Source organism: Necator americanus, chromosome X, assembly GCF_031761385.1.
Source record: "Necator americanus strain Aroian chromosome X, whole genome shotgun sequence".
Taxonomy (NCBI): domain Eukaryota; kingdom Metazoa; phylum Nematoda; class Chromadorea; order Rhabditida; family Ancylostomatidae; genus Necator; species Necator americanus.
The window spans coordinates 5,337,880-5,365,596 of record NC_087376.1 but is presented as its reverse complement, the minus strand read 5'-3'; the positions used below and the strand labels follow the sequence as shown (position 1 = coordinate 5,365,596).

The 27,717-nt window shown below is 35.5% G+C and overlaps 2 protein-coding genes across 4 annotated transcripts; both read left to right on the top strand.

Moving 5' to 3' along the window:
* On the top strand, nucleotides 1-18,299 carry RB195_021536 (uncharacterized protein; the record flags this gene model as incomplete). Of its 2 annotated transcripts, XM_064208332.1 has the most annotated exons (13): nucleotides 3,395-3,437; nucleotides 3,861-3,936; nucleotides 5,908-6,017; nucleotides 7,477-7,574; nucleotides 8,137-8,272; nucleotides 9,502-9,697; nucleotides 10,604-10,695; nucleotides 13,274-13,337; nucleotides 13,662-13,737; nucleotides 14,376-14,469; nucleotides 16,245-16,342; nucleotides 18,069-18,182; nucleotides 18,273-18,299. In XM_064208332.1, the coding sequence occupies 13 exons, from the start codon at nucleotides 3,395-3,397 to the stop codon at nucleotides 18,297-18,299; spliced, it is 1,224 nt and encodes a 407-aa protein (XP_064064212.1). The 2 variants fall into 2 exon arrangements, with proteins under 2 accessions (XP_064064213.1, XP_064064212.1); XM_064208331.1 differs by lacking the exons at nucleotides 3,395-3,437; nucleotides 3,861-3,936; nucleotides 18,069-18,182; nucleotides 18,273-18,299 and adding an exon at nucleotides 1-59 and having other exon boundaries at nucleotides 16,245-16,375.
* Nucleotides 17,051-26,000, top strand: RB195_021535 (uncharacterized protein; the record flags this gene model as incomplete). 2 transcript variants are annotated; one of them, XM_064208329.1, is made up of 9 exons in its annotated part: nucleotides 17,051-17,110; nucleotides 23,349-23,456; nucleotides 23,512-23,600; nucleotides 23,653-23,732; nucleotides 23,916-24,019; nucleotides 24,101-24,199; nucleotides 25,555-25,690; nucleotides 25,747-25,872; nucleotides 25,975-26,000. In XM_064208329.1, 9 exons carry the CDS (start codon nucleotides 17,051-17,053, stop codon nucleotides 25,998-26,000), a joined length of 828 nt encoding a protein of 275 aa, XP_064064210.1. The 2 variants fall into 2 exon arrangements, with proteins under 2 accessions (XP_064064210.1, XP_064064211.1); XM_064208330.1 differs by lacking the exons at nucleotides 17,051-17,110; nucleotides 25,975-26,000 and adding an exon at nucleotides 23,233-23,244 and having other exon boundaries at nucleotides 25,747-25,886.
* Nucleotides 26,001-27,717: the final 1,717 nt, after the last annotated feature.

The following is a 27,717-nucleotide window of genomic DNA, read 5'->3' as shown; positions in this document are numbered from 1 at the left end:
ATGCATCTCCATTTGCCAGCAAATTCAAGACGTTTCCACAGACAGACGTTCTGGTCTAGGTAATCTTACCTTAAATTCAATCATTTCTATGTTTTTTGTTTTTTTTTTTTAATTTCGACTACCCAAAATACGTAGGAATCTAACGGGTTTCTTGATGGGATTCTTTGTTTCCGTTCTTCACGGTTTTTCACACTACATTTTTTCACATTATTTCGATCTAAAGATTTTATTACTTTAGAAATTATTTCAGTTATTTATGATTAAATTATTAACTATTGTTTTAATTTATGCATTTGCTATTATCTTCTATTCAGTATTTTAGAAATTTTTTAGTTGTAAATTATTTGATCCAGATCATGTTATGATCACTTTATGAGTTTCCCAATAAATTCTGGAGTTGAACTCGATGAGGTCGATGTGACCGAGTTATGACGAGTGAATTTCGACAGTGATGCACTTTGATTTTGATTGAACAAATAATTTATCCAATGGATGAATCATCATCCTATGTCTTTCTAATCCACCTGCGTTGTATTCGCATCTTTATATGATGGAAGCGAAAGAAAATTCTGGAAAAAAAGCTTAAAAACCTGGGAACCTGAGCACACCATCATGTGATCATCTTCAACGATCACTTCTTGTTGAAAATGAAGAGCTAATCGGGAATAAGTTAATGACCCCTCTGCCTCCTTTCCTCCTGAAGCTGATCACTCAATGTTGGAATTAGATCAAAGATCATCGTTTTGCTGTGACCACCGAGAAGCGGAGGCCAGAGTCGTGAAGTTGAAATTTGAGGGATTCGATTGTTTTTACTCATTTTCCATCGAGTAATCCTTACCAGTAGTAGAAATGGTACTAGACGAGGATTAATGGCTTCTATCTCGCTGGGCAATGATTCCAACCCCTACTTGCCAGAGCATGCAGTCTCAGTCACTTCCCTACTGTCCATGAATATTCAGAAATCAAGGATTAATGGCTCGTATTCTCAACTCCAAGGGCAATATCATGATTATATCGTTGTCTCGACCATCTTACAACTATGTATCGTACAATTACACTCTTTGCCAAAAGTATACCCTTTATATTTGTTTTAGTTAACAACTTCCAGATGACTTTACGGTGCTCAGATTACTGTTTTTATGTGGTTGCATATGTTCTAAATGTTTTGTATATGGTCTATCTAGTCTGTATTCCTTATAAGTTAGTTTTTTTTCTGTTTTTCCTTTTTTTTCGTGAATACTGGATAGTTTCGTGGATACTGTATTTCTTTGCAGATGAGGAGATGATACACATTTATCAGAAGTAGAACTCCTCAGTAATCTCATTGTTCATGTGAGGTCTCCTATCCAGCCACCTTTTGCTGAATTATCTCTCAGTTATCATTTAGATTTGAAAAAAAAAACCTAAAAAAGATTCTTTTTCCATTGAAGAAAAACCCTAGAGAAATTTTTCTTCTATACATTTGCTTTCTGATTCAACAACCGAAGAGATTAGGAGATTACAGTCACTAAACTGGTTAAATGTTAAAATTTACTATTCTATGTATTCTAGGATTTTTTTTATTTAGAAAGAACCGTTCGATATATGAAATGTATACTTCTCCTACTTTTCTGACGACTAGTCTCTAAATTTCTTCCCGTTTCTGTCCCCCATACATTCGCGTTTATACACTATTTCCCGTCTTTGATCAATACTTATGTCTGGAATTGCGCCCACATGCATGGTAATTCCGGAAATTTAAAAGCTATAGTTGTGCTGAACAATCGGATGAGAGATCGCTTTCAAGTTTCCAGAGTTGGGAGTTATCCAGTTAATATTTACCACATGATGACTATTTTTCTGATTTCGTTATCTATACATAAATTCCATAAATCAGCTAAATATATTATTAATTGAAGAAAAAAAAATGGGTCGATGTCACGAAAGTGAACATTTAAGCGTATGGCTTCAGGCGAAAATTTATCTATGCAAAGACCTATTCCGTGTGTTTCGTTTCTCGGCGAAGTCAATATTTTCCATCTTACTTTGCATTGAAGATGAGCTTCTCTAATGTATTGCATGTCATGTCGCAATCATTCCAGAACGACTAGAACAAGGATTATAAGGATTGTGTAGTGCAAGCAATGATTGGTTTATGATGCCGTTTACATTCCTCTCTTCTGATGATTTTCTTCTATCAGCTAGTTCCTGGAAACTGTGCCCTTAGAAGTCCAGAAATTGTTGATGATCACAGCAATTCTATTATATATGTGTTTAATCCTGGATATTTTATAAATCGATCGCAATGTTGATTGTTTAATGTGTTCAAATGTTATTTCATAAGTTTTCTAGTGTTGCGGGCCAATAAAAGCCATTTTGAAGAGTAAAAAAATAATCAACTAAATAAACAAATAAATAAATGAATAATTTTTTCCTGACCTCTGCAATGCAAAGTAATCATAACCATTATACACTATAAAGTTTAAAATAATACTTTATCGATTTTGTAGGATTAAGTTTCTAGCACAGATCCAGATATGGTAGTTTAAAGGAACTGTGAAATTAGATGAACGCTCCGAAAAATAAATTCCAATTCTTCCAGTCTAGTTGCATTTTGGCGCACCTGCAGATTTTGAGGAAAATGGGACCCAAATGGTAAACTGGTAAAACAATACGCCTACCTGTTTGCAACCATAAAGTGTTTAAGTCAATATCTATACGCAGTATCTAATTATTTAAGTTTTATGTCTATGTGGACAAATAAATGCAGCAGTGATGGTGAATGAGTTGTAATTATACAGTTTTAAACACAAAAAAAAATGGCAAAATTGATTTAATCGCTCAAAGAATGGATCCATGGATTATTTTACAGTTTTCAACTAAATTTGCACGAAATTGAGTGCTATTTAAATACTAAACTTGAAACGTAATTTTCTTTACATTTTTTCGTTTTTTCTTTTGTATATTTGCCAGAAAATCATGGTTGGTCAGAGTTTTTGTCAGAAAATTTCTTCTACAAAATAAAATTACTTTTACAGATTTTTTGCATTGCGTATAAAGCCAATTCAAACTGCTTCCCCTTCTTCTGTATTTTTTTCTCATTTTTCTTCATTCTTTTTCTTTTCGGTTTCATTATTATTCACCACAACTGAACGAAGCATGGGGAAAAATTCTTTGAATTTTCTGAGTTTAAAACGTGGAAAGTTATTGTGATTTAAACCAAAAATGTGTGCATCAAGCATGAATCATTCTGGATTTCCTTTTCTATCTAACAAAAAATAGAAATATACCGTTTTAGTAGAGTCTAGCTATTGTTTCTGAGCAGAGGTGGACAACGATGACATGATTGTGGATTTATACTCTGATGTACCTAGTACGTAGTATATTTCGAACTCGCGAATGGAACAAAAACACAATGGATCGTGGATCCGCCCCCTATAGCGTTCGATTATCGATGAGTTAGTGTGGTGGCTGGTTCGAGCCATCGCTCGCCTACACCCTCATCCATTCCACTTCGTTATCATCGAACGGTGAGCGACGTGGTTCGCGTGTCGCTCCTCCGTGTTACTGTACAACAGACAACAACTATTGTCGCCTCCTCATTCGTCGATATATATCTTCGCAACAACATCATTGGTCATTCTTTGAGGACAAACGGTGGAGGTTTTAAGGACGAAAAATTTCAACAGCTGGACACGAAGGAACTTTAGCTGGGGATTTGCTCTTTTTGAGTGTCTTAAACTTTTTTTTTTCCATTCGCATTCATTCCATTCGAATCATTCATTTTTTCTTGGTGATCTCGATCCGTTCATCACTGTTCAGTTTCGTTCGAATTCTTATCACTTCAGCTAGCAGTGGACAATAACAACGAACACCAACAGTGCTTGGCACTGTGCCCTCATGCCCGCCAACCATCAAACGAAACATCGTTGACAAGCAATTAACATTCTTATTAAGGTTTGATTTGCTGCTATTTCTTGAAATTATTCCATGTAGTTCTCTTGCATCACATCTTACTCAATTATTTGTTGTGTTGACGAATAATTCTTGAGCGTTTCTTGATTTAAAAAATGTTATTGTTGCTGAAAAAAAAACAAATTTTTGCTCTGCAAATCGATGTGTTTTTATTGTTCGATTTCATTGATTTAAGTATTTAAATAATCTATCTAGTCTCATAAGTCTCTAATCTAGTGATCATTTGCTTATTTTATGAATAATTTCTAATGAACATTTGCCTATCTATTATATTTTGTTGCCCCTGGAGGAAACCGAATGAGTCTCGAGAAGGTATTTTTAAAAAAAAAAAGGAAAACAACAAAAAAAAAAAACATGGGAAAAAGTGTCATAGTGCACCAAAAAATTTATTAAACGATGGAAAGAAATGATAATTATCAACGGATTTATGCTACAGATTAATTTTTCGTAGTTTCATTTCATTTATTCATCGACCCAATAACATAACTGTATTTACTACAAAGAGCAGAGAATGACTGTTTTCGTAGGACAGTCAGAGTTTATACAGGCGCAATCCATCTAGTTTTCATTTTAATCTATTTCTATTATGACGGAAAATTTTCGGAGTTTTATTCCACTCATCGCTTCGAAATTGCGGTCCTTATTCTAATATTTCTTTTTGTATTTTTAATATTAAACCTATGTATACAAACAGAAAAGTGGCCATCTACTTTAGTGAGCAGCAACAAAAAAAGATTTAAAGCCTATTTTCTCCATAAAATCTGTTCTATTTCAGTTTTTCCTCTTTAAAAGAAACTAGTGTTTAAATCTGAATGCTGCAAATTTTCAAACTCGTGTTTGATCGTATGCCTAATTCCTAATGTTTTAATTGTATTATATATTAATGAATTCCGAGGAATAAAGGATAAAGCTAATTAAGGACAATACCATATCTTTCACCTAAATGTATGTGAGTGGTGTTTATTTCTTTCTTATCTGTTTTTGGAATCTGCTGTTCTTGTTAACATTTTAACTCATCAGGACAAATCCTTTTCTTTTTTTTCTGAGTGATCGAATTTCAACATCCTCTTCAGTCTTTGTTCTTTTTTTAATTAAAAAAAAACCTCTTTGTTATCTCAGTACGGAACTAAAGGTCACATGATTAGGGCGGGAAATTGTGATCTAGGACAAAAATAATCGATTTAATGTTGTCGCACACGGATCGACAGATTAGGCCACACCTCATCGCAGACCAACATAACATAATAATTCGAAAAGGTTTCATTCCGATTTATAATGTTCTGATGGCTCGATTTTTTTTTCTAAGAATTTTGTTTTCGAGTATTTTCAGGAAGAATTTTGAAATTTTCATGTTTTACTGTTTAGTAGCTGTGCTCATTGTCTTTTTCTAATAATAATAAATCTAAAAATCACTGGTTGTTTATATTTGTTAACTAGTTGTATTCCTTTTCTACTTTCGTTCAGTTATTAGCATATTTCAGCCATAGTTGACGAAATTAATGGGAAGTACTTTAAGCAAAAGGAGAAAAAAAAATCAAACAGTCAATCTTATCGCTTGTTTTCTTTATCACCCCTCAGGGGCTTGTTGTTGTTGTTGTTGAAGCGTCTTCAATGCATTTGACAGCATTTTAAGCATAATAGGTATTTCAATGCTATTCTACCCGTAGAGTGCGGAGGAAAACAGTAAGGTGGAAGGATAGTTTTAGAAATTTTTATTACCCTCATTTAATTATCGATTAACGGCAAAGAAATCAGAAGTGAAAAGTGAAGTCGTTCTGAGTGATGAAGTCACCATGTTATGATGGGAAGTGCCAGAAGACGCTGTTCCAGAGCAGCCGCGCCGTAATGCGCTTAACCGACGACCACGTGATGATGGCTAAATTTTCCCGGATGATAATTTGATGGATTTATGTCAATATTTCTTGATGACGTCATTCAAGTCAGCTGTTGCAGGCTCTCGCTCCTTGGCATCGATCGCCACGCCCTATTTGGCGCATACGGGATGCGGCGCGCGCTGCTTGCGGCCGTCCTCATAGCGACCACCTACGCGAACGTCTTCTCCGGTAAGTTGATCTACCTGAGATCACAGTGAACTATTATCCGGGTACAGAGAAGATAGCTTTCGGATAAGTTATGGTTTGAAATATGGTCTCGCCAAAGTGAAGATATCCACGAACTCGATCTCCCTACTCCTCCCTTTCACAGATTCATAGAACTCAACCGCTTCTGCTTCTCATCCTCTTTTCTTTCATTCATCTTGCGAGATAATTTGAAGTCGAAGATGTATGATGCGTATAGCGTTCACGGACTCACTGCATGACATGAAACGCTTTTCTTTTTTTTCTCGGAGAACTAATTGCGTTAGCGTTGACGTTTACTGCTTTTCCTGATCGTTTTCCTTATCTGGTGAATGCTTGAAATGCTAGCCGAAATGTTCTTCCGATAAGGCATCAAGACGGAATGATGCTTATAGACTCAGTTTCACATTATCTTCGCTTTTCAGCGCTGCTCATTCGCCAATCCATAATAAAACTATGAGTAGCGCCGAAGTTGCGTGAAGCCAAAACAATTCAGCATGTACATATATACGCTTTAGTGATTTTCATTAAGCTTATAGAGTGACAAGCTGAAATAGGGACATATGTCAATCAAAGATTTTCCACATAGCATATGGTAGTCACATCTATCTGTCAATTTTGTCCGACTTTTCTCGAACGTACACGAAGCAAATAAGATGAAAAAGCGAATGCAATGGTATTAATATTTCTTGGACGGGATGTATAGCTAATTAAATCAAGCTATATCATGGACAACATCCTCGGAGAACAAACAATCTCATAGAATGTGGACGTGAAAGCACCTCTCGTATGTCTGATAAGCGTGTTCATTTTCTAGACGGGTACTCCTGGTCTTGTTTTTATCATTTGTATTGTGGTCTGGTGAATTTTTTTCGGTTAGCTTTTCATGTTAGCTCGGCATTCCCGGCAAACATTAACGCGAATATAATTTATGAATGCTTTTCGGGAGGTCTGAATTAATAAGCTGAATCTTTTATGCTTTTTTTTAATTTTAGTAGATTTGGGGTTGTGCCGAATGTACCGAATTTTCATCCCAATCAATTAAGCAGAAGTGCGCATGGTCGTGTACTTGCCGTTGTTGTTTATGGCGTTCGAACAACTTAATTATTTTGGTCTTCTAATCACATGTAGACATCATAACGACATTATCCCTCTTGTGTTTTGAGCCCTGAATTCTCGTTTTTGGCCTCCGTTTTCACTCGCTACCGTAGCCCGAGCAAGCGCTCGACAAGATGAGGAAGGATGTGGGCGATATGTATGTAGGGACGATTGAGGCACTCATAAATTAATGGCCGTATAGGAAGCTATGTTCTTGGTATGGCTGCTAGCTTTTCCATAATTTTCTTCCTCATCCATCCCCACAGCAACTACTTGTGTAATGAACAGAGAAGAAGAGAAAATACAGTTATGTTCAGTTAATTTTCTTATGATATTTTTGTTTCAGAAGGCGGCGCGCTGGGTGATCTTGTTTATCAGGAGGAATATGGTTATCCAAAATTAAACTCGTATTTGGACGGTGCAGAAATAGAAGACAGAATCCAGGTATCACGGAGATTCCTTCACTACTTTTTCATTCTCTCTCCTCTCTGTTAGTTTTTCTTGTATCCTCCAAAAGCAACACGCATTTCCTTCTCTTTAACGCGCTGCTTCCGTGAATAAATGAGTGTTTTTTTTGTCGTTCCTCACGATTTCCCCTCATTTTTGTTGACTGCAAAAACAGTCAGTCACTTAAACTCTCCACCTATTCCCGCTATCCTGTATAGAAGTTTTCTCCATCATAACGCAATAACTCAACCTCACCTCATCCGTCGACATGGAAACGAGACAGTGAACGATAAGTCCACTTACCGCAAACACGTGAGGCGACTAATCGAACCCCCGAAAAAATCCTGGCGAATACCACGGCATAGCCGAATGTATCCAAATGAAAATGAGCTATGGCGTGCTTCTGCTGCGTTATTGCCTCATGGGGTGAGAGGAGACAAATATTTGCTTCCATTAATGTATAGCGAAACAAATTTGCACGAAGTCCAGTTTTTTTCAGTCTTCCATTAAATCTGCCATTAAAAACGTCTTGTAAACGTATATCACATGTAAATTATAGGAATCTTATCCTAAAGAAGAAGTACAGGAGGAAAGACTGAGAAACGCTAGAGAATCACAGGAGTACAATGAAAATCTTGAGGAAATCCTCCGAGAACTGGAGAAACAAAATCAAGAGTTGAAACAGGAGGACTTTGGTAAGAGATTTTCTTCTTTGAACAAATATCTAGTAGAAAATATGAGTCATTTTTTATATATTCAAAGTTTTAGTTATTTAATCTTTTAGAGGTGGGTTTTTTCTATTCAAAAACGTTTTGTCGTGTGTGGAAAATGTGAATGGCGGTAAAAAGTACTTGTTATCCGCAAAACTGTAAAAAAAATGTTCTGAAATGTGATAGTTGTGCTCACTGAGTAGGCGCAAGTACTCCTGTTACAATCCTAGGAGCCTGTAAAAGTACAACATTCCTAGGAATCAGTAAGAGAACAGCATTGTTCATTCTACAAAGAAAAATTTTCCTTAATTTCCATTATTTTCTTCACCCAATCCACTATATACTCTTTATAGAGCAAAAGTAATTTTTTTGTTATATCTTAACTTCAGTAAAACCACCTCTAACCACAGGAATTTTCTCTACTTAAAGCACAGGATGCATGACGACATTGCGTGTAAATATATATCTGAGCCAACCAGAAAATTTTAATACTTTTGTTCCTCAATTATCGAAAAAAGTGGTTTTAAACGAGCGAATCAAGGTGCATGACTACCGTACAAACAGCAAGTGATTTGCTAAGCGTTTTGATTTGAATCCACCTCTTAATCTCTAGTACTCTCAAGTATTGTCGTGCTAATTAATCCAGCCATCTGGATATGCTCTCAACATATGTCCGCAACTTTGAACAACTTTACCAATATAGTATTAGTTGCCTAGCAAAACAAGTTTTGCATTTTTATGTAGGTTACGTTTACTGAGTGCCTCGAGGGACATTCACATACGCTTTCCATGGATACTGGCATTCATTTCGCCACTCTTCCGTGTATTCACTAACGAGTATTCAGCCACCGTCAAAACAAAAAGTGGAGTGAGCTGGAGGAGAAAACATTCTTTTTTTTTGAAATTGGTGCTCTTTGAAATGAATTTTTGATTTTGTTTTCTCCAAAAATCCAGTAACGCTTATTCATCGTCACTTCTTTGTTAGTGTCACTGTTGTTTTACATGTTCACGTGAGGTTCTTAGTATTCTATTCGAGTGCGATTCAGATGTCAGACGAAGAAAGTGCAAATCTAGATGACGTTTAATATTTCGAGTAGAAAAAAGAATTATTTGTCATTTTTCAGAGCTACTTGTCGTGTTCCCCATTACAAAGAAACAAACTGCAAGAACTATGTATTCGGACGTAATGCGATCTTATCGGGTTTCAATTTCAGCAGTTCCGGGCGAAGTTGAAATCGAATTACAAAAAACCAAAGAACTACCAAAAGAGGCCGTTAATAAGGTGACCACTGGAGCAGAGGAAACGCAAACGCAACCGGATGTTGCGGTGGAGCAACCTCTGGTAGCTCAGAAGAAGGGCCAGAATGAGTTCGTTTCATTTGTGGAACCAGTCGATGCGAAACAAACGAAGTGAGTTTATTTCCTTTTTTTGTCCTACCACCTTGTTTCCGCTCTGAATGGTAATCACAAATGGGGAAAAATTACCAGAAAAAAAATCTATGGTGTGATTCCCTTCCTCTTCACAGACTTCTACAGCTGGATACAACTACCATTAACTGCCTTGATTGTCCTGAACGACATTTTTCCCCGAAAAACAAAAACCTCAGCACAATAGCTTACTCAATGCTATACTTGTAATGGTCACTTAATGCACCTTATTCTGCATGACATAAGTTCAAGTTTACCGTTTCCATTAAATATTTTTTTACATGAAAACTTACATATTCCGTGAATACTAATCAAGTTCAGGTGTTCTTAAAAACTATCATGTTAGAAATGCAAAGGTTTATTGCTGAATTATACACGAATTCTTAATGTTCTCGTTAAAATTTACCAATATTTCTAAAATATGGTATGAGTTTTGGATTAACTTCCATCCGCATTCTCATCTCAACATCTCTTAACATTCTCGAATGTGTTCACATTTTAATGAATTCCCTAAGAAAAAAAAACTCGGTATGTAATCAGTAATAATTATGAGGAGTAGTTTGAAAAAAAATCATTCGGTTAGTGTAAATACAAAAACTTCTGAAAAAAAAAACTCATGTCGATATGAAGTGCTATAAAACTTAAATTCTATCCTTAACTACTGTAGTCCATGAACTACAATATAAGCTTTTTGCTACCACAGCAGTTACTTTTTTGTCTCTTTCTTTTGTCCGAATCCAAAATATCTTTTGCTTAATTTCATTCATGGTTTTTTTTTTGTAACCAACTTCATTTCTACTTCCATACCTTCCCCACGCATTACCGAATTCGAGAATTTTATTGTTTTTTTTTAAATTATCCCATATGTAATTTGGATTTTTCTTTCAGATCAGTTGCTACATTGGAGAAACGTCGCCTTGCCGGCGCATCAGAATTCTCAAGCAGTCTACCCACATACAGTGACAATTTGCTTATGATTGGTGAGTTTGTACCTCGTTTTTATCCTTGCTAAGCGTATATCTGGATCCTAGAGAAAGTGAGTCCTCTTTTAACGTTATCCATGCTAGCTGCTGTACTTTATTTGAGCGCAATATCCTCTAATTAATGGCATCAGAATTATATTAATTGCATAGAATTAAAGCTGAAACTCACCACTTAACACTAAATCCTTTTTCTGTTTAGTTTTCATTACTTATGTTTACGGATACAGGTGCGTTTGACGTGCGTTGACCGCAATTTTCAGGTCTTTTCGTTGTTTTTCATTATCTGAATGGTGGCGCGTTCAGTGTAGATATCGATGCCGTCTGCTGCCCGCTGCACGTGGAATATTAACAGGAAATCTGATTTTGTGTCCCTCGTTTTCCTGAAAACAACAACGGAGGGATCGAACTTTTCTCCATCTTACATATATATGCGGTCAATAAGCTACTCTTACTATTCTTTCCTCATTTATATTCAGCATACTAGATTTTGATTCTCATCTGAGGTATCCCCTATAATTAATTCTTTTAGCGCTACTAACTCAAGAAGAGATGGAGAGACGTGCGTAAGGCGGACTAAAGTAGTCACGGAAGTTGCCCTGAGTTAATCTAATTAATAACTTCCTCCTCTTCAGAACCCCTTCCTTCGCCTACTTTGAGAAAAAAACTTGGAAGTACATGTTTGGTCGTAAACAAAGAATTACCAAATAATAAATAAATTAACAAGTTAAGATTAAAAATCATAACGACATTGAAGTTAAAACGAACAAATAAATTGAATAAAAATTATTATAACGACGATATTTATAGTTATGAGCAACGTAGAAGTGCATATGTTGCTAAAAATAATTGTTTTATTCTACGAATACAAGGATTTTTACCCTCTATTAGGTATTGAAATTAAACGTTATCGAAAAACCTAATTTCCTTTCCTAGATCACGTGTTAGTGATGTTTTCTTCCGGAAAACAATTCTAGGCAGATAATCCGGAGACGAACTTTATAGTTTTATCAAGTTTATGGAATAGTTATTTTCATTTAAAGATCCTTCCAACAATGCAGCAGAGTCTAAAAGGATATACATAATGAGGAGTTCGACATTTTACCTCATACCTCAACGAACCTCTTGAAGAATTTCCAATTTTAATCTTATTTTTATGCTAATTGTTTTGAGTAGCACAGTTGAACACGTACATAGACCACATAGGCGGAGTTTAATCGTAGGAAAAAAAATCTAAATAATATCCATTAAAGAATATGGTAGAAGTTCCCTGGATTCACGTATCGAATCCTATTTAGAATGAATTGCGTTGTCGACTTCATTCCATATATGCGGTTGTGGTTCTAATCCGTGTTTTCACGACACCTTCCAAGGTGTTCCTGTTCGGCGATGATGTTTGATCCAGCAAGAGGGGAGGAAAAAAACTACTACTCAGTTATTCTATACCTCATCGCCTTAACTCTTATATTACTCGTTTTGTTGTTGAGTTTAGCTCGTTTGAGCATGACATGCTAATTGCTGTGAGTCAAGCAGAAGCGCAGTAAAGTAGAATGCTGGATTGTTTTTGTGCGCTATAGCGAAGATTTTCATCCCAATCATCCACCTCAAAACGTACCATTTTCACGTACACTGCTCATCTGTAACGTGCTATTTTCACCTACATAGGTGCTGATTACATTTAAACGAAATTTATAGTGCATATCGCTGAGTGTAAGTCGTTAACAATTCCGTTTATTTATATATAACGAGAAAGACATGAATAATTAAGTACTATGGCTCTTTACTGGTAACATGGCTGGAAAATTTTCTCAGAATTCGAATTTTTGAGTGTGTCAATGGCTTGACGACATCGATTTTGTTCGTTATAAGTTTCATATTTTCGTGGAAATCTTGCGCCTATTGAAAATGCAAGCCGGAATTGTGAATATTGTGTTTCTTTTGTCGAAAAATGGATTTGCGGTAATTTTGTTCGCATGCAACTTCACGAACATGAAATTTTCCGAGAGCTTCAAGGAACACCATAACGGAAGATAAAAATGGTATTGAAAATCAGAAATTATTCAATATTTCTGCTCATCACCTTAATCACCAAAATTAAGCTTTTATTCCAATCTGATTCGAAAAGGAAACGAAATCTTCAACAATTTTGGAAAAAAAAAGTCACCGACGGAGTTGATAAAATGGATGATATCATCTGAAATTGCTGTGATTTCCGGGAATCACATCCTCAGCTACCTCGCTAGCTGCAAATTTTCAACAAAATTCATTTTCTTAAGAGTAAAACCGTTGGCGCTAAAGTAGGGTATTTGCCATAATTCCTATAAAAACAGAAGATGATGGCTAAAAAAGGGAATCCGCTAGAAATTACGCGTTCACGCTCATCGCATATGTGGTTGCGATGGGAGAGCAAAGGCGTCATCCTTTCCTCCGCTCTCAATCACCATCGCATTCGCATTGCAAACGAACTTCCTTTCCAGATAATTGATCGAGACGCGTCAGCTCCCTCTGAATCGAAAGCATTGGGAAAAAAAGTGTGAGAGAATTACAGTGAATCACGTATAATTATTGTTATTTTCAGCCGTAGGAACAGTACTCATCGTAGGAATGGTTGCTTCAGTCGTAGGTGGAGGATATTACATCAAGTTAGTCATTTCCCTCCTTTTTTTTCCCGAAAACTGTAGTGGATTTTTTAATTCTCTCGGCAATAAAATGTGGCCACGTTCACATCCTTGTATGACGTATGTCCGGGAATGTGTACGTGTGTTCGGCTTCCGTTGGCTGCCGGCGCACGCGAGACGCGAGGACATTGGCTCTTATGCGAGCACGCTCGCCTGAGGGCAAGTATTGATATTCGTGGACGTTTCCCAAAGGATGTTCATACAAACATCTCAGCAATTATCTCTAACTCTTTTTATAATGAAAAAAACGCAATGAGAATTGACTAGATTCCATTTAATAACTTTCAGAAGACGTCGTAGTTCTCCGGATGACAGTGAATACGCTCCTTATGCTGGGACTGGACCTGGATTCAAGAAGAGCAAGGTTGGGCAACACACACACACACATAATTCTTCCGGAGTAATTGTAGATAAACATCCTTTCCCCTTAGATCCCTACTAAACTTAAACCGCTATGCACAGTAATACGAGAATTTTCTAATGTAGTGTTCCACGTGAGCGCTCAAGGAGATAATTAATTTCAAAGTTTAACGGAATAGATAAAAAAATACCCAAACTAATTTGGGATTTTATAAACAGATTACGAAGGGAAAGTCCTCCCAGATTCTTGGAAAAATAGCAGAAACATTTCTGCCGAATTCCTGTTTTTCTGAAAAAGATTTTTGCTAGTAAACTAATTCAAAAAAGTTGTTGAGTTAAAATTGGCCTGGTGTTACTAGACTTGTTGAAACTAAGAAATTCTCGTGCTCGCATTATTTGAGATTTTTTTTAAACGATTTTTGATCATCTTCCATCCCTTCCATCAGGCTGATGGTCCTTTCCAACATTATTTGCTAAGTTGACTTATCCATAACACGAGTATCAATCATGTTCGTAAATATTTCATGCTACCAAGATAATGTGTTTTCCCATAGGGAGAAAAGGAAAGACTAGAGAAGATTTCCACGCTAAGTTCTTTAGGAAAAAGAATTTCATGTAGGAATTATAAGGAAATTGTTCCAGGGCGACAAAGGGGACGAGTCTTTAGCGTACAAAGCTCAGCTGCATCAGTATCAGCAGGCAAAGCAAAAGATTATATGCGGGGAGGATGCACCTGGTAAGTATTTTTGATTTAAATTAATAATTCGCGTTGATTTTCATAAAATCAAGATCGAGGTCATAAAATGATATGATAACAGGTAATATGTGCTTGTAGAATAAAATCTTAGAAAAAATAATAGAGTTTAAGTTGAATTAACAAGTAGATGGAATAAAACTCGAAGTCATTAGCGCATGCTCAGTTGATCATTCGCAAAGTTTCTCCATCAGACTGGTTACTTGAATAATCCTTGAATTGTATATCGTTTAATGGATTAATACATCCATTAAAACAAATTACTCAAAAAAGAAATATGCCCTAATGTTTTCTAGTAGCAATTTTTTTGAAAGAGACTCACGTTTTCCGTGAAAGAAAATCCTTACTTCTAATATTTTCAATGTTTTGTTCAAAGTTTTCAAGTTCATCAGAAAATTTAACTCCAAAAACTCCAAAATCACGTAATTCCTATCAGATTGACATTTGAAAATTAGTTTAAATTTATTTTACTTCCATTTCAGAAATTAATACAGAACTAGTAGTAGTAATTGAACAGTAGCAATCCATTTTGTAGAAACATAACGAAATGCACGGAAAACTTTATTCCATTTCGATGGCACACAGAAAGTGGTGTTTAGCAGTGGTTGTAGAACACGAAAATCAGCGATCGCGTTACTTTCACATCCATTTCACAGATTTAAGTACATGTTCACGAGTGTGCACGTGCACAAAACGTATTTTCTGACACGCTTAGTGCATTTTCTTTTCATCCGTTGCGTACGCCGATCGATGGCTTATTCACACCGTCGTTCATTTCATGCGTTACAACTAATAGAAGGTTGAGGAACGTGTATTAGAGAGGATGAATAGCTAGTTCGACGATTATCACATACTGGACAAGGATATATCCTAAAGCTGTGATTTAATGAGTACCTATGGATAACTGATTCCATAGTTATTCATTTCCGTGTCTATATAGAACAGTCTTCATGTAAATTGAAGAATTTTTCAAACCATTCCGTAGCAAATTCGATAGAAACAAGTCGTGGATCATGCCGATTGTTAATAAAATCCCATCAAACTCTTATCATTCTATATGCAACTATCAAAAGTATAAAACATTTACTTTCCACTCTGATGCATTTTCTGGTGTTTAAAATCCAGAATGCCTTTTGTTTTCGAAAAAAAGGCAAATGGAACATGATTTCAATCCGTGCTAAGCGCCATGGCTAAGTGCTTAATTTTGAATAAACTGTCTTGAAACAGTAAAAAAGTCACTGTTTCTGAAAATTTTCTCTTGTCAAAACTAAGTGTGTCACTTTTTTTTAGTTTACATATTTGTTTTTCTCATTCTGCGTGATGAAATATAGTTTAGTGTATCACTCCGAGTCTCCTTCAGTTATCTTTCAAATAAATCTCGCCTGAAATTTACTGAGCATGATTTCTCGAGGTGCTTAATCTTCCTTTTTTTCCTTGCTGTGAAATATAAGTTGTATAAAAGTTATAGACTCAAATATTTTTGTTATTTTTCCATTCATTTTTGTCCTTATTATTCAGGTTAGTGTGCTTGAGGGTAACAAGAAATCTATGAAGAGAATGGGACATCTTTCATTCTCAACGAAGATTTACGAGGGCATCTATATAAAATGAAAAAAGAATTTTTAATTGAAAAGACGAGTTCAACTAATTCGGCTACCAGTACTTCCAGACGTCATAACAATTTTTCTTTTGAAAGGCATTAATTTACCGCAGTGACGGTGCTTTGAATTGCTTGATGATGTATATCCGTTTTCCAGCTGGACTCGAATCGGACGGAGAAGACGATGGCGCCGATGACGAGAACAATTTCAGCGTGTATGAATGCCCTGGACTGGCACCAACAGGCGACATCGAAGTATGCAATCCAAACTTCGCCGCACATCCATAATGAAAACGCGCGTAAACGTGCGTGCGCCACATCTTACGTACGCGCCCGTAGCAGCTGCCGCTGGCTCGGCACCGCCCATCTGCCTGTCAACGCCCATCCGTGCTCCATTTTCTTCTCCCTAAACATATTTTTTTTTGAGATAAACACGAATATAACATCAAAATTTTAAGTATGTATTATTTTGATTCGTTAACGTCACGTGTTATGACAGTATTATCCCGTTGATCTGATTTGCATGCAATTGAGAAATATGTGTTGCGACGACGCCAGCTGAGCTGAACCCTAAACAGATCTGAATCACTCGCTCGTATCCGATAAGTCTTCTCGGCCGGCGATCTATATGTGGATGTGTTGTGTTGTACAGTCGTGTTTGTGTATCCTCCTCCTATAGGTCAGACATGCTAAACAAGTAGAAGAAAGACCGGTGAACACAACAAACTTCTATTAAATATCTGACTATATATATATTATATACATAGCGAATTTTTTCATCCTACTATGCGGATACTGTGGGTGCTACCGTATCCGACGTGAATAAATGTGCATCTCTTTGCTGCGCTACCTTTTTTCTCGTTGATACTGTAGTGCTGACAGGCGGGTGAAACGTCATTTGAAGCGGCTTCCTCTGTTTTCCTCTATTCTCCTTCATTCTGGATTCAAAGCACGTGGATTTTTATGAAAGAGGAGACTCGACATTCTATCAAGGGATTGATGATAAAGATGCAACTTGTTGATGTACACAATTCTTTGAGAAAGGAACATTCCATCGTACATTTTTCTATGAAATTTATAGATGAACAATGTAGATGGAAAGGCGGATTAGATTATAGGACGTTGTAAGAAAAACGGTGCGTTCTTTGCGAGAGAACCGAATTGCTGGAAGAGAGGTTTATAATCACATCTTTCAGCTCTTTACGCAACACTGTAAGAAGGCAATAAATGATGTAAATTTTCCTTTAATCACTTCTAACTCCGAATAAAATACTTCCTCCTCTCAAAACTTCGTTCTCTGCATCCGCCGAAGAAGCAACATTACATCCCACTGTTTTTTTTTCTCCGCCCGCTGCCTGTAATAGGATAAACCGGAAGCCATGGTTTGTTTTTTCGTTGAAATTGCGTTAATGGCCTCTCTAATTGGTTGTCTTCGTTATATCCATGCTGTGTCCACGGTTAATTAGGTAGCTAAGATTTCATATAGTAAAAAAAGAAAAAATTGACTGTATCCCATGAAAGTCATGTAAAATAATAAAAACGTGGAAAGAACGGAATGCTTGCCTTTCAAAAAGTTCGTTCCCATTTTAATAAATCCATGAATGAATACAAACTTAGTATTAATAGATGAAACTGGAAGAATAGGCAAGTAAGGCCCATGAGTAAAGTAAATTTCATGTGTAGTCATGTTCTGGAAATATAATTGACCTTTTTTTGTTTCAATTATTTGTAAATGAGAGAAAAATCTGCAAAAATTACGTCAATATCACATGAAGTCTAGGCGCAGTTTTTCCAGCTCCCAAAGGTCATAAATATTTTAGTGAGGATACTTCAGCAGTAAAGAGGCAGGAAAAAATGTCTAGCAAATCCAGAATGACGTCGAAACAGGAGCATAAAGCAGAAGTAATAGTCAATTAAGTAGGCAGAAAACTCCAAACTACCCAACAAATCATAAAAACCGCATTATATACACTGCTTTAAGAAAAAAAAAACTCCCGAGAACTGCAGGGATACTGGAGCGGATTTCTTCCGCGTTCATTTCAATCGATATACTCAACCGATCTACCCTCCGCGTGGCCGAGAAGTTTCAAGACTGGTACATCAAATCCAGAACAAAGCCCTAATATGAATCTTAACAAAACTTATTAAATCTTATTTTCAGCCTGGAGTAACTGTACCTTTCTAGGACATGCCTGGAAGGAGATATGAATGAGCTGCTTAAAATTACCACCATTTCCCTGAATAGGGACCATCATCACTAATACGAGGACGGCGACAGCGATTTCTTCCGAAATCTTCGTGAAAAAGAAAAAAATCTTTGACCGTGGTCAAATAAAAATATTTCATAATTTGAGTCTTTAGGTAGAGAGTTAGAGGAGTTCTCATAGGAATGGTGGGCGTGAGTAGGTCACGTCTTCTTTTTAATTTCGTGTCTTGAGTGTAATTGAATGACACCATGAACGAATAAAGATGGATGTACTCTATTTAAAAAAAATACTTCCACCTAATTAATCAGTCTTCTTTATTGATTTAAAAAAATGAGATTTCCTTATGTTTTACAAAGCCAATGTCTTAATCGCATCTATCCAAATTTTTCACCCGAGTAATTTTAGGAGGCGAGCAGACAGGAGATTAAAGAAGAATAGAGATATGACACAAACTTGTGATAGAAGGAAAATGTTCCGAAAAATTCCTACGGTAATCAAAGGCAGAAGAAAAGACAAGAAATTGCTAATCCTTTCCAGATAGCAGTTGAACGATAGTATGTTGAACAATTCCTGGAACATATTGTTACAATCACCATTATACGGATAAAAATTTGCCGAGAAAGAATTGTGGAACATGGTTTTGTAGTTCTTTTTTTGCAAAGACATATAGCAAATTGCAAAACACTATCGAAATCTATGTTCATTGTTTCTATGAAGGCAACCATGTTCCCCGTTCCTGAAAGAAGGCAAAATCCTTGGTGCTCTTCTTCGCATTCGAAATTTTTCATTTCAAAATGAATTTTTCATTTCATGAAAAATTTCATTTTTTTTGTCAGGTTCAAAATTCATTATATGAAACTGGTCTCATACCTGTGAAACTCGAATTTATTTTAATCTTTATTCGAATCTTTATTTTCAGCATTTGCACATTTTTTAATAACTTTTGTTTTTTTAATTTTATTTATTTTATTTTTATTTATCATTTATCATTTATTTTATTTTTTGTTTTTTTATTTCTTTATTTTTTTTATTTTTTAATGACTCACCGTTTAAATATATGTATGTAGACGGACACAAAATTATAAAAAAAAATCAAACACTGCCAGCTTATACTAGTTATCCATGGTTTGAAGCAAATTTAAAAAATGTTGCTGGATGCATTACAGAATGTGTGAACCATGTTTTGTATGTAGAGTTACAAGTGTTTGTTTCAAACCTAGATTCCTTGTTCTTAAAAAAAGAACCGTTAAACCATTCTGAACTTTTTTTACACATTTTTTTGTATATGAAATAAGTTGAGGATTGTCATTTGTGACATACTAAGCAGAAAAAAGAGAGCAGAAAAAATAGTTCCTCGTTCATTGGAATTAAGATTTTTAATAGTAAATACTATGTGATAAATATAAATGTCTAATATTAATGGAATTTTTAAAAAAATGTTAATTATTCTCCTTCCTACGTATTTCAATATTAATCCACTAAATGCATGGACAAAGTGCTTAAGAGTTTTTCTTTACACTTCACCACGATGGATCGCTTCCTCCCGGAGTCTCGTCAATGCAAATAAAAACTATTTTCGACGCAGTTTTGTAAATTCTCATTCAATCTTAATAAAACTTGAGGAGTGTAGAAAATTTTTAAGGCAAATTTCTTAGGGTACGGAATGATTTCATTACAAAGAAAACAAAAGATCATAACAATTCTTATGACGGATAAAAACATATGTGATACAATATTACTGTATCTACTCGCTAAGTTGGAGGAAAATATGTTCATTTTTGCACAGCTTTAACATTATAGTTTTGTTGTTTTTTGGTTTTGTCCAGGAAAGTAGCGTTCAATCATGTACAACAAAAAATAGAAATCAAAAAAGAGGAAACAACTCCAAGCACTGAAAAAACCATATCACTTTTCGAAAGGAACAACGAAAATGAGGAGTTAATCGCACCAGTTTATATTCTACTGGTCTCGTGCAGATTCTTACCGTATAGCTTGAAATTCTTTCTGTTTATAATTTGTCAAACATATTTTTTAAACTGTAGTATTTGACTGAAACATAGCCTCTTCTTTAAAGCAACAGAACTGCTGCTAATTGGTTTTTTTTGTAGTTATTTGGCAGGGGAAAAGAAAAAGCGATTGTGAAGCAGAATAGGAAGTACATTCCTTAAATTATTTTAAGTTTTTTTTTAATGTTATTTAAGTCGTTTTCTAAATGTTTATTCTCTATACGAATAAACAGATGATCTCTCATAAACAATTTCCAATTTCAAATTCCACATAGAACCTTCTGGAAGGTGCTTCGAAAACAATGCATTCGTAGTGTATTGGTTGCCATGCTTGGCATCGCATTGGTGCTAACGAGGAAAAATCCCACGGGAGTAATAGTTGTGCTTCCTCTAAAACAAAAAGCAGGGAAAAAACTACCTGGATTTTAGGGAGGCAAGTCTGATATGTCATAACGGAATTCAACGAAATGTAAATGCAATGTATGGATGGTATCCCTAATTACTAAAAAAAAAAATAAATGATATGGCGTGCGTACTGCGATCGCAAATATGTCTTATAGAAGGAAAAAAAAAGCATTTATTTGGGTTTAGTGGAAAAAAAAGAAAAGTTTACGAAAACACTTCGTTAAAAAAAAAACTAAAATAAAAACTTATACGTGAAATAAAACGTTAAAATTAAAAAAAAAATAGCTTGTCTTCGAAGAAACAAAGGGAAAATGTAAAAATTAGTATTATAGATACCATGGGAAAAATTAACTTTTCTTCTTTCTTCTGATTGGTCTATATTCCGGGTAGCTTAACTTTGAAACTTTCCAAGATATCTGAATAATCTAGATTTTGAAAAGTTTAGTTCAGAAAAGTTTTTATTTCAATCACTGATATTTCAAGTGAGTTATGAAGCGGCTCACAATTCAGTCTGATCTTAACATACGGAGCCAAGTATAATTACTAGTATAATTAAAGCAAAGTATAATTACTACTACTCAGCCAGACAAGTATTACCACGTAATATGCAGTTAAGTTGTATTTCCAGCACTGATGGTCATCTGCTCAGAGAATTTTGTATCGACAAATTGAAGTGTAATTAAGAAGTCACAACACAAGAATAATTTTGTAATTTGTATGAGGTCATTCCATAAACAACGAAGCTTCTTTATTCGCATGAAGTCTCAAGGGAAGAGTATAGAATTTTGGAAGAGGGAGAGTCTACTAGAAAAATGGAAGAGGATTGTAGAAAAGATAATAAGCTCTTGAAGAAAAGAAAAAAAACTATTGTTTTTTTCAGTTCTATAAAATGATGAAAGTACAGAACACCGTATTGTTTGTGGGTTAGCTCAATTTGTTTACATCTAGACAGACCGAACAATATGAGCCATGTGGAATCAACTCCGAATGTAGTGAAAGTCTAAACAACCTCGAGGATAGCAAAATTCCAAGATGGAAGAACCTAACGAAAAAAGATTAAGTTAATTATACTTCAGACCGACTGTTTTACTGGTAAAATAACCATGCACTAATATGCTCATATGTTAATATTTTTTTCCAATTTTTCCTTAATTACCCTCACCATCACTTACACATCACTTTTGCTCCCAACGATGCCAAAATTCGCACTGAAGCATGAGTGAGTAGCAGCTCTTTATGAGGACATGATCGCTTTGAGGTTTTGTGTGCTCAGCTGATGGCTGCCATGCATTCGACAGCTGAAATTAGCATGATGGTGAAGTTTGGCTGGAAATCACCGCCTAATTAATCCACTCATTCCAATGCAAGCAATTTTTTTATCCGAAACATTAAGACGTCGTCGTCATATTCCTTAAACTGGCTGTTTCCACAATTCCTCACCATTCCCCTATTGTTGAAGTTGAAGGCCGTTCCCGAAACAAATCAACCATGAGGGAATAAAATCTTAAAAAAAAAGAATAGTCTCCTTTATCAGAAAAACACTGATCTCAATCGTTGTAAAAGAAAATAGTGGTAAATCTGTACAGAAATAATGCGGAATATATTTTAGACCTGTTTTTTTTTTCGTCGCAAATCCACTATATTCAAAATCACTCCATCTAACATGAATTCTACACTTCTACGCTGTACTACTTTTTACCTCTGTTTCTGTTTCCTTCTACGGATTTTTCATGTAGCAAAAGATTCCACAAAAATTCTGCACTTTTGAACCTAGATATTTTGGTGTTTTTTCACCCGTGAGTCTATATAACTTATCATTTCTTTGTTTATTACTTATTGTTTTATCATTTCTTTATTTTTTATTTTGGAAATCACAATCAAAACGCTGATGTACGTAGAAGAAGCAAAGAATAGAACCAAATTCTATGACTACCCCTCCAAACATTCGACATTGTTTTATTTCTTTGGATGCAGCGAGAGATCAAAATCGATTCAGGATAGTTTTTTGAAACTGTACTCTAAAAAATGCTCAGCATCTTCCAGCTTTCTCTCAGCAAACTCTGTTTAACTCCAGTTAAATGTTGGATACTCACTCAGTTCCGTAGACATTTCCAATATTAAATTTATTCAGTTCTGTGCCTATAAGATAATGTTGAATTATCTTCAAAAGTCCTGGTGGCACCTCTTCATGCTATCGTTCGCCGTGGTGAGTTCGTTTTCTTTCCAAAAACATGATTAAAAATGAGATTCCTGAAACTGTGAAAGCAGCAAAAAGTGCACTGAATAACACTTCAAGTGCATATCTGCGAAAACAGCTGAATAATCCACTCCATGCAATCCATCTCATCCAGAATGATTCGTTTGCAAAGCATGTTTATTTCGAATCTAAAGAAAAATGCTTGATTGATAATAGTAAAAGAAATGAACAATCGTATTTTCTTAGAGAAGAAGAGCACCGAAGGTATTTGACTCTTTCCGTTGATCCTCATGAACTCAGTTTCTCGAGAAAATCAATGTTTTCAGATATATGGGTACTCTGGTGATTGCTCTAAGATCTCCATGAATATCCAAGAAAATATTTCTTCAGAAAATATGGAGAGCGTCAACGATTCTGATTGCTCAATATGATAAATTCTTTTTCAGTTTCTTGCTTATAAGTACGCGAGAAATCAAAAGGATATTCCAAGCTCAATACACGAGAAGTCAGAAAGTAGAAAAACTAAGGATATCAAAAATGCCATATTAAAACAGGTCGATCAGTGGATTATCATATAAAATGAGCAAAAATATCATTCAGAATTTTCAGAAAGAGCGAACGGTTGGAACGTTTTGTCCAAGCATTCCTTTAGAGCCCTGTTTTACCATACTGGACAAACCATCCCTTGAGGACGATAAGTGAGCAAGTTTTTCTTAATTTTTTTTCCGCGCATGAATTCCACGTTTTTAGCCTTGTAGTCATTCGTTATTTAAAGTCGGCGGATGCGCCTGAGATTACTTTGACTACGGCAGAGTTGGAAACCCCTCAAGGTAAATCATATCGGTAGTAGAAAAATTAGAATTTCAGTTCTTGTTTATAAAATTTTAAATCATAAATCATAATTGTGAATAAGTTCAAATTAAACATTCTGTTTTATATCTATAAATTTGAATTTTACTCATAGAAGAATTTGGTTTTTCATGATCTTCCACCTAGTCTCATTTCATTTCCAGAATTGACATGGAAGAATTTCAACACTAAACATTGGCCTGTGAATAAACTTGTAGTAAGGAACCTTTACACACGTTTAATGATAGCGATGGGTTTTATAATGGAGGTAAGCCAATGACAATTTTTCCAGTGCATATTAAGTTTTTTTCTTAAATTTTCGTGGTTCAATTTTTTTCCTGCTGTTTAGGCTCTTGAATTTGATCCCCATCAGTGGCAAAATGTGCTCGTTCTCGGTTTAGGAGGCGGTTCTATGAGCAATTTTCTTAGTTTCGTTGATTTTGTAATGGTGAGTAGAGAGGAAAAATCTTAGATATTTCTATTCAAAAGCTTCTAAATGATCAGAATAATAATCGATGAATTAGAGGTGAAACAAAAGTTTTTTTTTCACAGTATCAAGTGTCACGAAAGCATGAACCTGGATTCTCAGACCTTTTAGTTTTATATTTTAGTATTTATATTAGTTTATTTTTTATTATTTTTTATTTATTTATTTTATTTTACATTTTAGTTTATTTTTATACATTTTAGTATATAAATAAATCAATAAAACTCACATAATGGGCCGCTAATTTACACACAAAATCAGACCTCATTTCTAAACTACGCTGCCAAATTATGAATTTATGGGTCCTCTGCAATAATCAATAAACTCTTCAATGAGCAAAGAATGGAAAGCCTTCTCCACAAGTTTCGAAAAGCTTAAATTGAAAGAGAAATCGCGCCAATTTTTTGGATAAAAAAATAAAGAATAAAAAGTAAAGAAATACGAAATTTTGCTCTTTATATTCTTATTGAAAAGTCATTTTATACGAAAAAAAAATGCTGGAAATATGGGAAATATTATTTCTAAAAGAACAACTTAGAACTTTATGCTTCAACTTCTCAACAATTCTCTTCCCAATTTTTTTTCCGAAGACTAGCAAGTGCACTATATGATATTACAAAACAAATTTTAAAGGCAGCATACCACAAATCTGTTGTGGTACTCGAAGGATGCAGCGCGTGCTCAAGGCTGGCGCGCTCCATTCAAACTGCTTGTAGAAAATAGCGCCCCGAAACGCCCGAAGCCGTGTCGCCCGGGCCGTTTTTAAATTAGTAGAATTTAATTAGTAGAAGTGGACGGGACCACCCTTTTCTCCATAATCTACGATCCCGTATACGAATACTTCACCTGAATTCTGTAGTACCTCAGATTTGTGGGATGATACCTTTAAAGAATTACTTTGGCCATTAAATTCCATAGTTTCTTTTTAATAATAAATGTTAAAGTCACTGGCGTATCGATCCACTTGGGATCTTGGGATGCGCCCACTCGTTTTACTGGAATTCGTAATTGTTGAGGTTTTGGAACGCGTATTGGCCTATTCAATGACTTGAGGGGGCCAGCTGATGATCAGTGTTTTTATTCTCCCAGACAAGTCTGGTACCAATTTATACGACCTCGGAGAGATGAAAAGCTTGGTTTGCATTAGGGCGGTTTCGAACACTCGACTGTGTGGCTACAACGGACTTCTAACCGACTGCGCCACACCCGCCCTAAAAAAAAGTGCTAGAAACAAATAAAATCTATTTCCATCTTACAAATGAATGAGAATTTTGTGTATGAGATTGTTTTGATGTAAAAGAGCATGACAATTGTAGGTTAACGTTACGTCCGTAGAAATAAGCGATTCTATGGTTGAAATAGCGAGAGAATGGTTCGGATTGGCTGAAAGTGACACTAATACAGTAGTTGTTCAGGATGCATTAGTGTTTGTACATAATGCAGTTAAGCGAGGTAATCATTCTGAAAATACAGTCAATCATTTTGCATAGTTTATGGATGAATTTCAGGAGAAAAGTACAAGTCAATATTGTTAGATGCATGTTTGAACGAAAGGCAGCCAATTATATGTCCTATACCTGAATTCAGGGAGTCTAACACTATTCAGGATATAGCTAACATACTTGACGATGAAGGTATACTATATTGAGATTGTTTTAAGTACAATTTCCATTATCTCCATCACTGAAAATTAAGCAAATCAAATTTACATGGTATTCTTTTTTTAGAATTTTAAGGTGATTATGGATATGTAGAAACATAAGCATTATTCTGAAATTTTATCATCGAAACCCTGAAATTCGAAAAAACGATTTCAGTAGTGGTCATCATACTGCCAACGCACTACAACTGATTATTAGAATTCATAAAAAAAATCTCTGAAGAGAATGTGAAGACATTCTTTGAAATTTGATAATTTTTTCCACCATTTTATTTAGGTGTCCTGTCGGTGAATGTTCTGTGCTTAAGAGATTCTATTGGAATTGAGGACGACCTTCTGGCAACCTATAGAGAACACTTTACGACATGTTTTCTCATTCGGCACAATCCACATCAACGGGTACTTCCTTGTTTTCTCACCTCCATCCGGAAAACAAGAAACGTCGACCGCATACAAAGAGGATAGATGTCACTTCAAATTGAACTCGTACGCTGAAATATTCCAAAATTCATTTGGAGGATTAATTTCTCAACACAACATTTGAAAACAGGAAGATTTTACTTGAAAATTGGAATTACTTCCCCTGAAATTTACATAAAGTGCAATTCTCAGCTAAACAGAAGCGGTCTCACAATTGCTTTGTACGTTCTGGACATTACTGGAGTTCTGTGAAAAAATTCACGTTCGAGTATGAAATGAAAACCAAATTTCAAAACCTTCTCTCAGTAAAAGAATTACATCGAAAAAAAAGAGAATTAATTTAATTAGTGAATATTTTCAGTTACTCGTCTGTACAAATAAGGAAAAGTGGAGTTTTGAGGAGCAAAGATCCCGTTTCATGGAAAACGTTCGAAACGTGGATGATCGTTTCGACTTCAACATCACTGAAGTGTTTTCCAGCCAGTAATCACTTAATAATGCCTGATATTTCTATTGAATGATTGCTCAGTTAAGAGAGTTGACTCATAATTATGTAACTATACGATATGCACAAATTATTTTCTCTACTGGCTGAATATTTAAAATTGGATAAGCATATAAATTATTTTCGACGTCAAATGATGCTCCGATTAGAACTGAATGAGAAATTATTCACAAATGAGGACATGGCCGAAGACATAATGTCGCAGAAAACAAATATTCCAGTGATGATACTGTAAAATCGTTCACTTGTCCTACTTGACTTTTCCTGTCTGGAAAACTAGTTCATCCACATCAGCAAAATAACGGATGGAGATAGTTAGTAGTTCATACAGTGCCACTGACTATTGGTGCTTAAAAGGTCTGGATTGAGCCTATGTTCGACTGTCCTTGAATCTCGGCGTGATTTATGCCAGGATTCAACATGATATTCGATTTAATATGTAGTTTTGATTGATTTGCTTGAGCTGTAGCCAAGATTAGTACTGATCTTCATTAACTAACAGTTAACGGCACCAGGTAAAGTTCAAAGGCATCATCCCACGAATCAGGGATGGTATGGGTTCCAGCCGGGTAAAGCCTATATGAGGTCGAAGATTGACGAGGACGATTCCGTTCATCTCTCCCTGTATCAGTGGAAACGGAAGACCCCGGAACGCTGTTTCTTGCGACTGTTTCTGTTGCAGTGCGCAACCATTGCGTCCCGCTCCGCCTGCGATTCGTTCGAAGGGGTTTTCAGATTCATAAGTTGATGCCTTTAATAAGGAAGGTCCGGATAGAGTTATGAAGCACCCCCGATGTAGGAAGCTTAATCAAGGATATGACTAAATTATTACCATACTGTCGTACTTCTACATAATATTCTACTTCTACTTTTCTTTTAGAGATTATCTTCCTT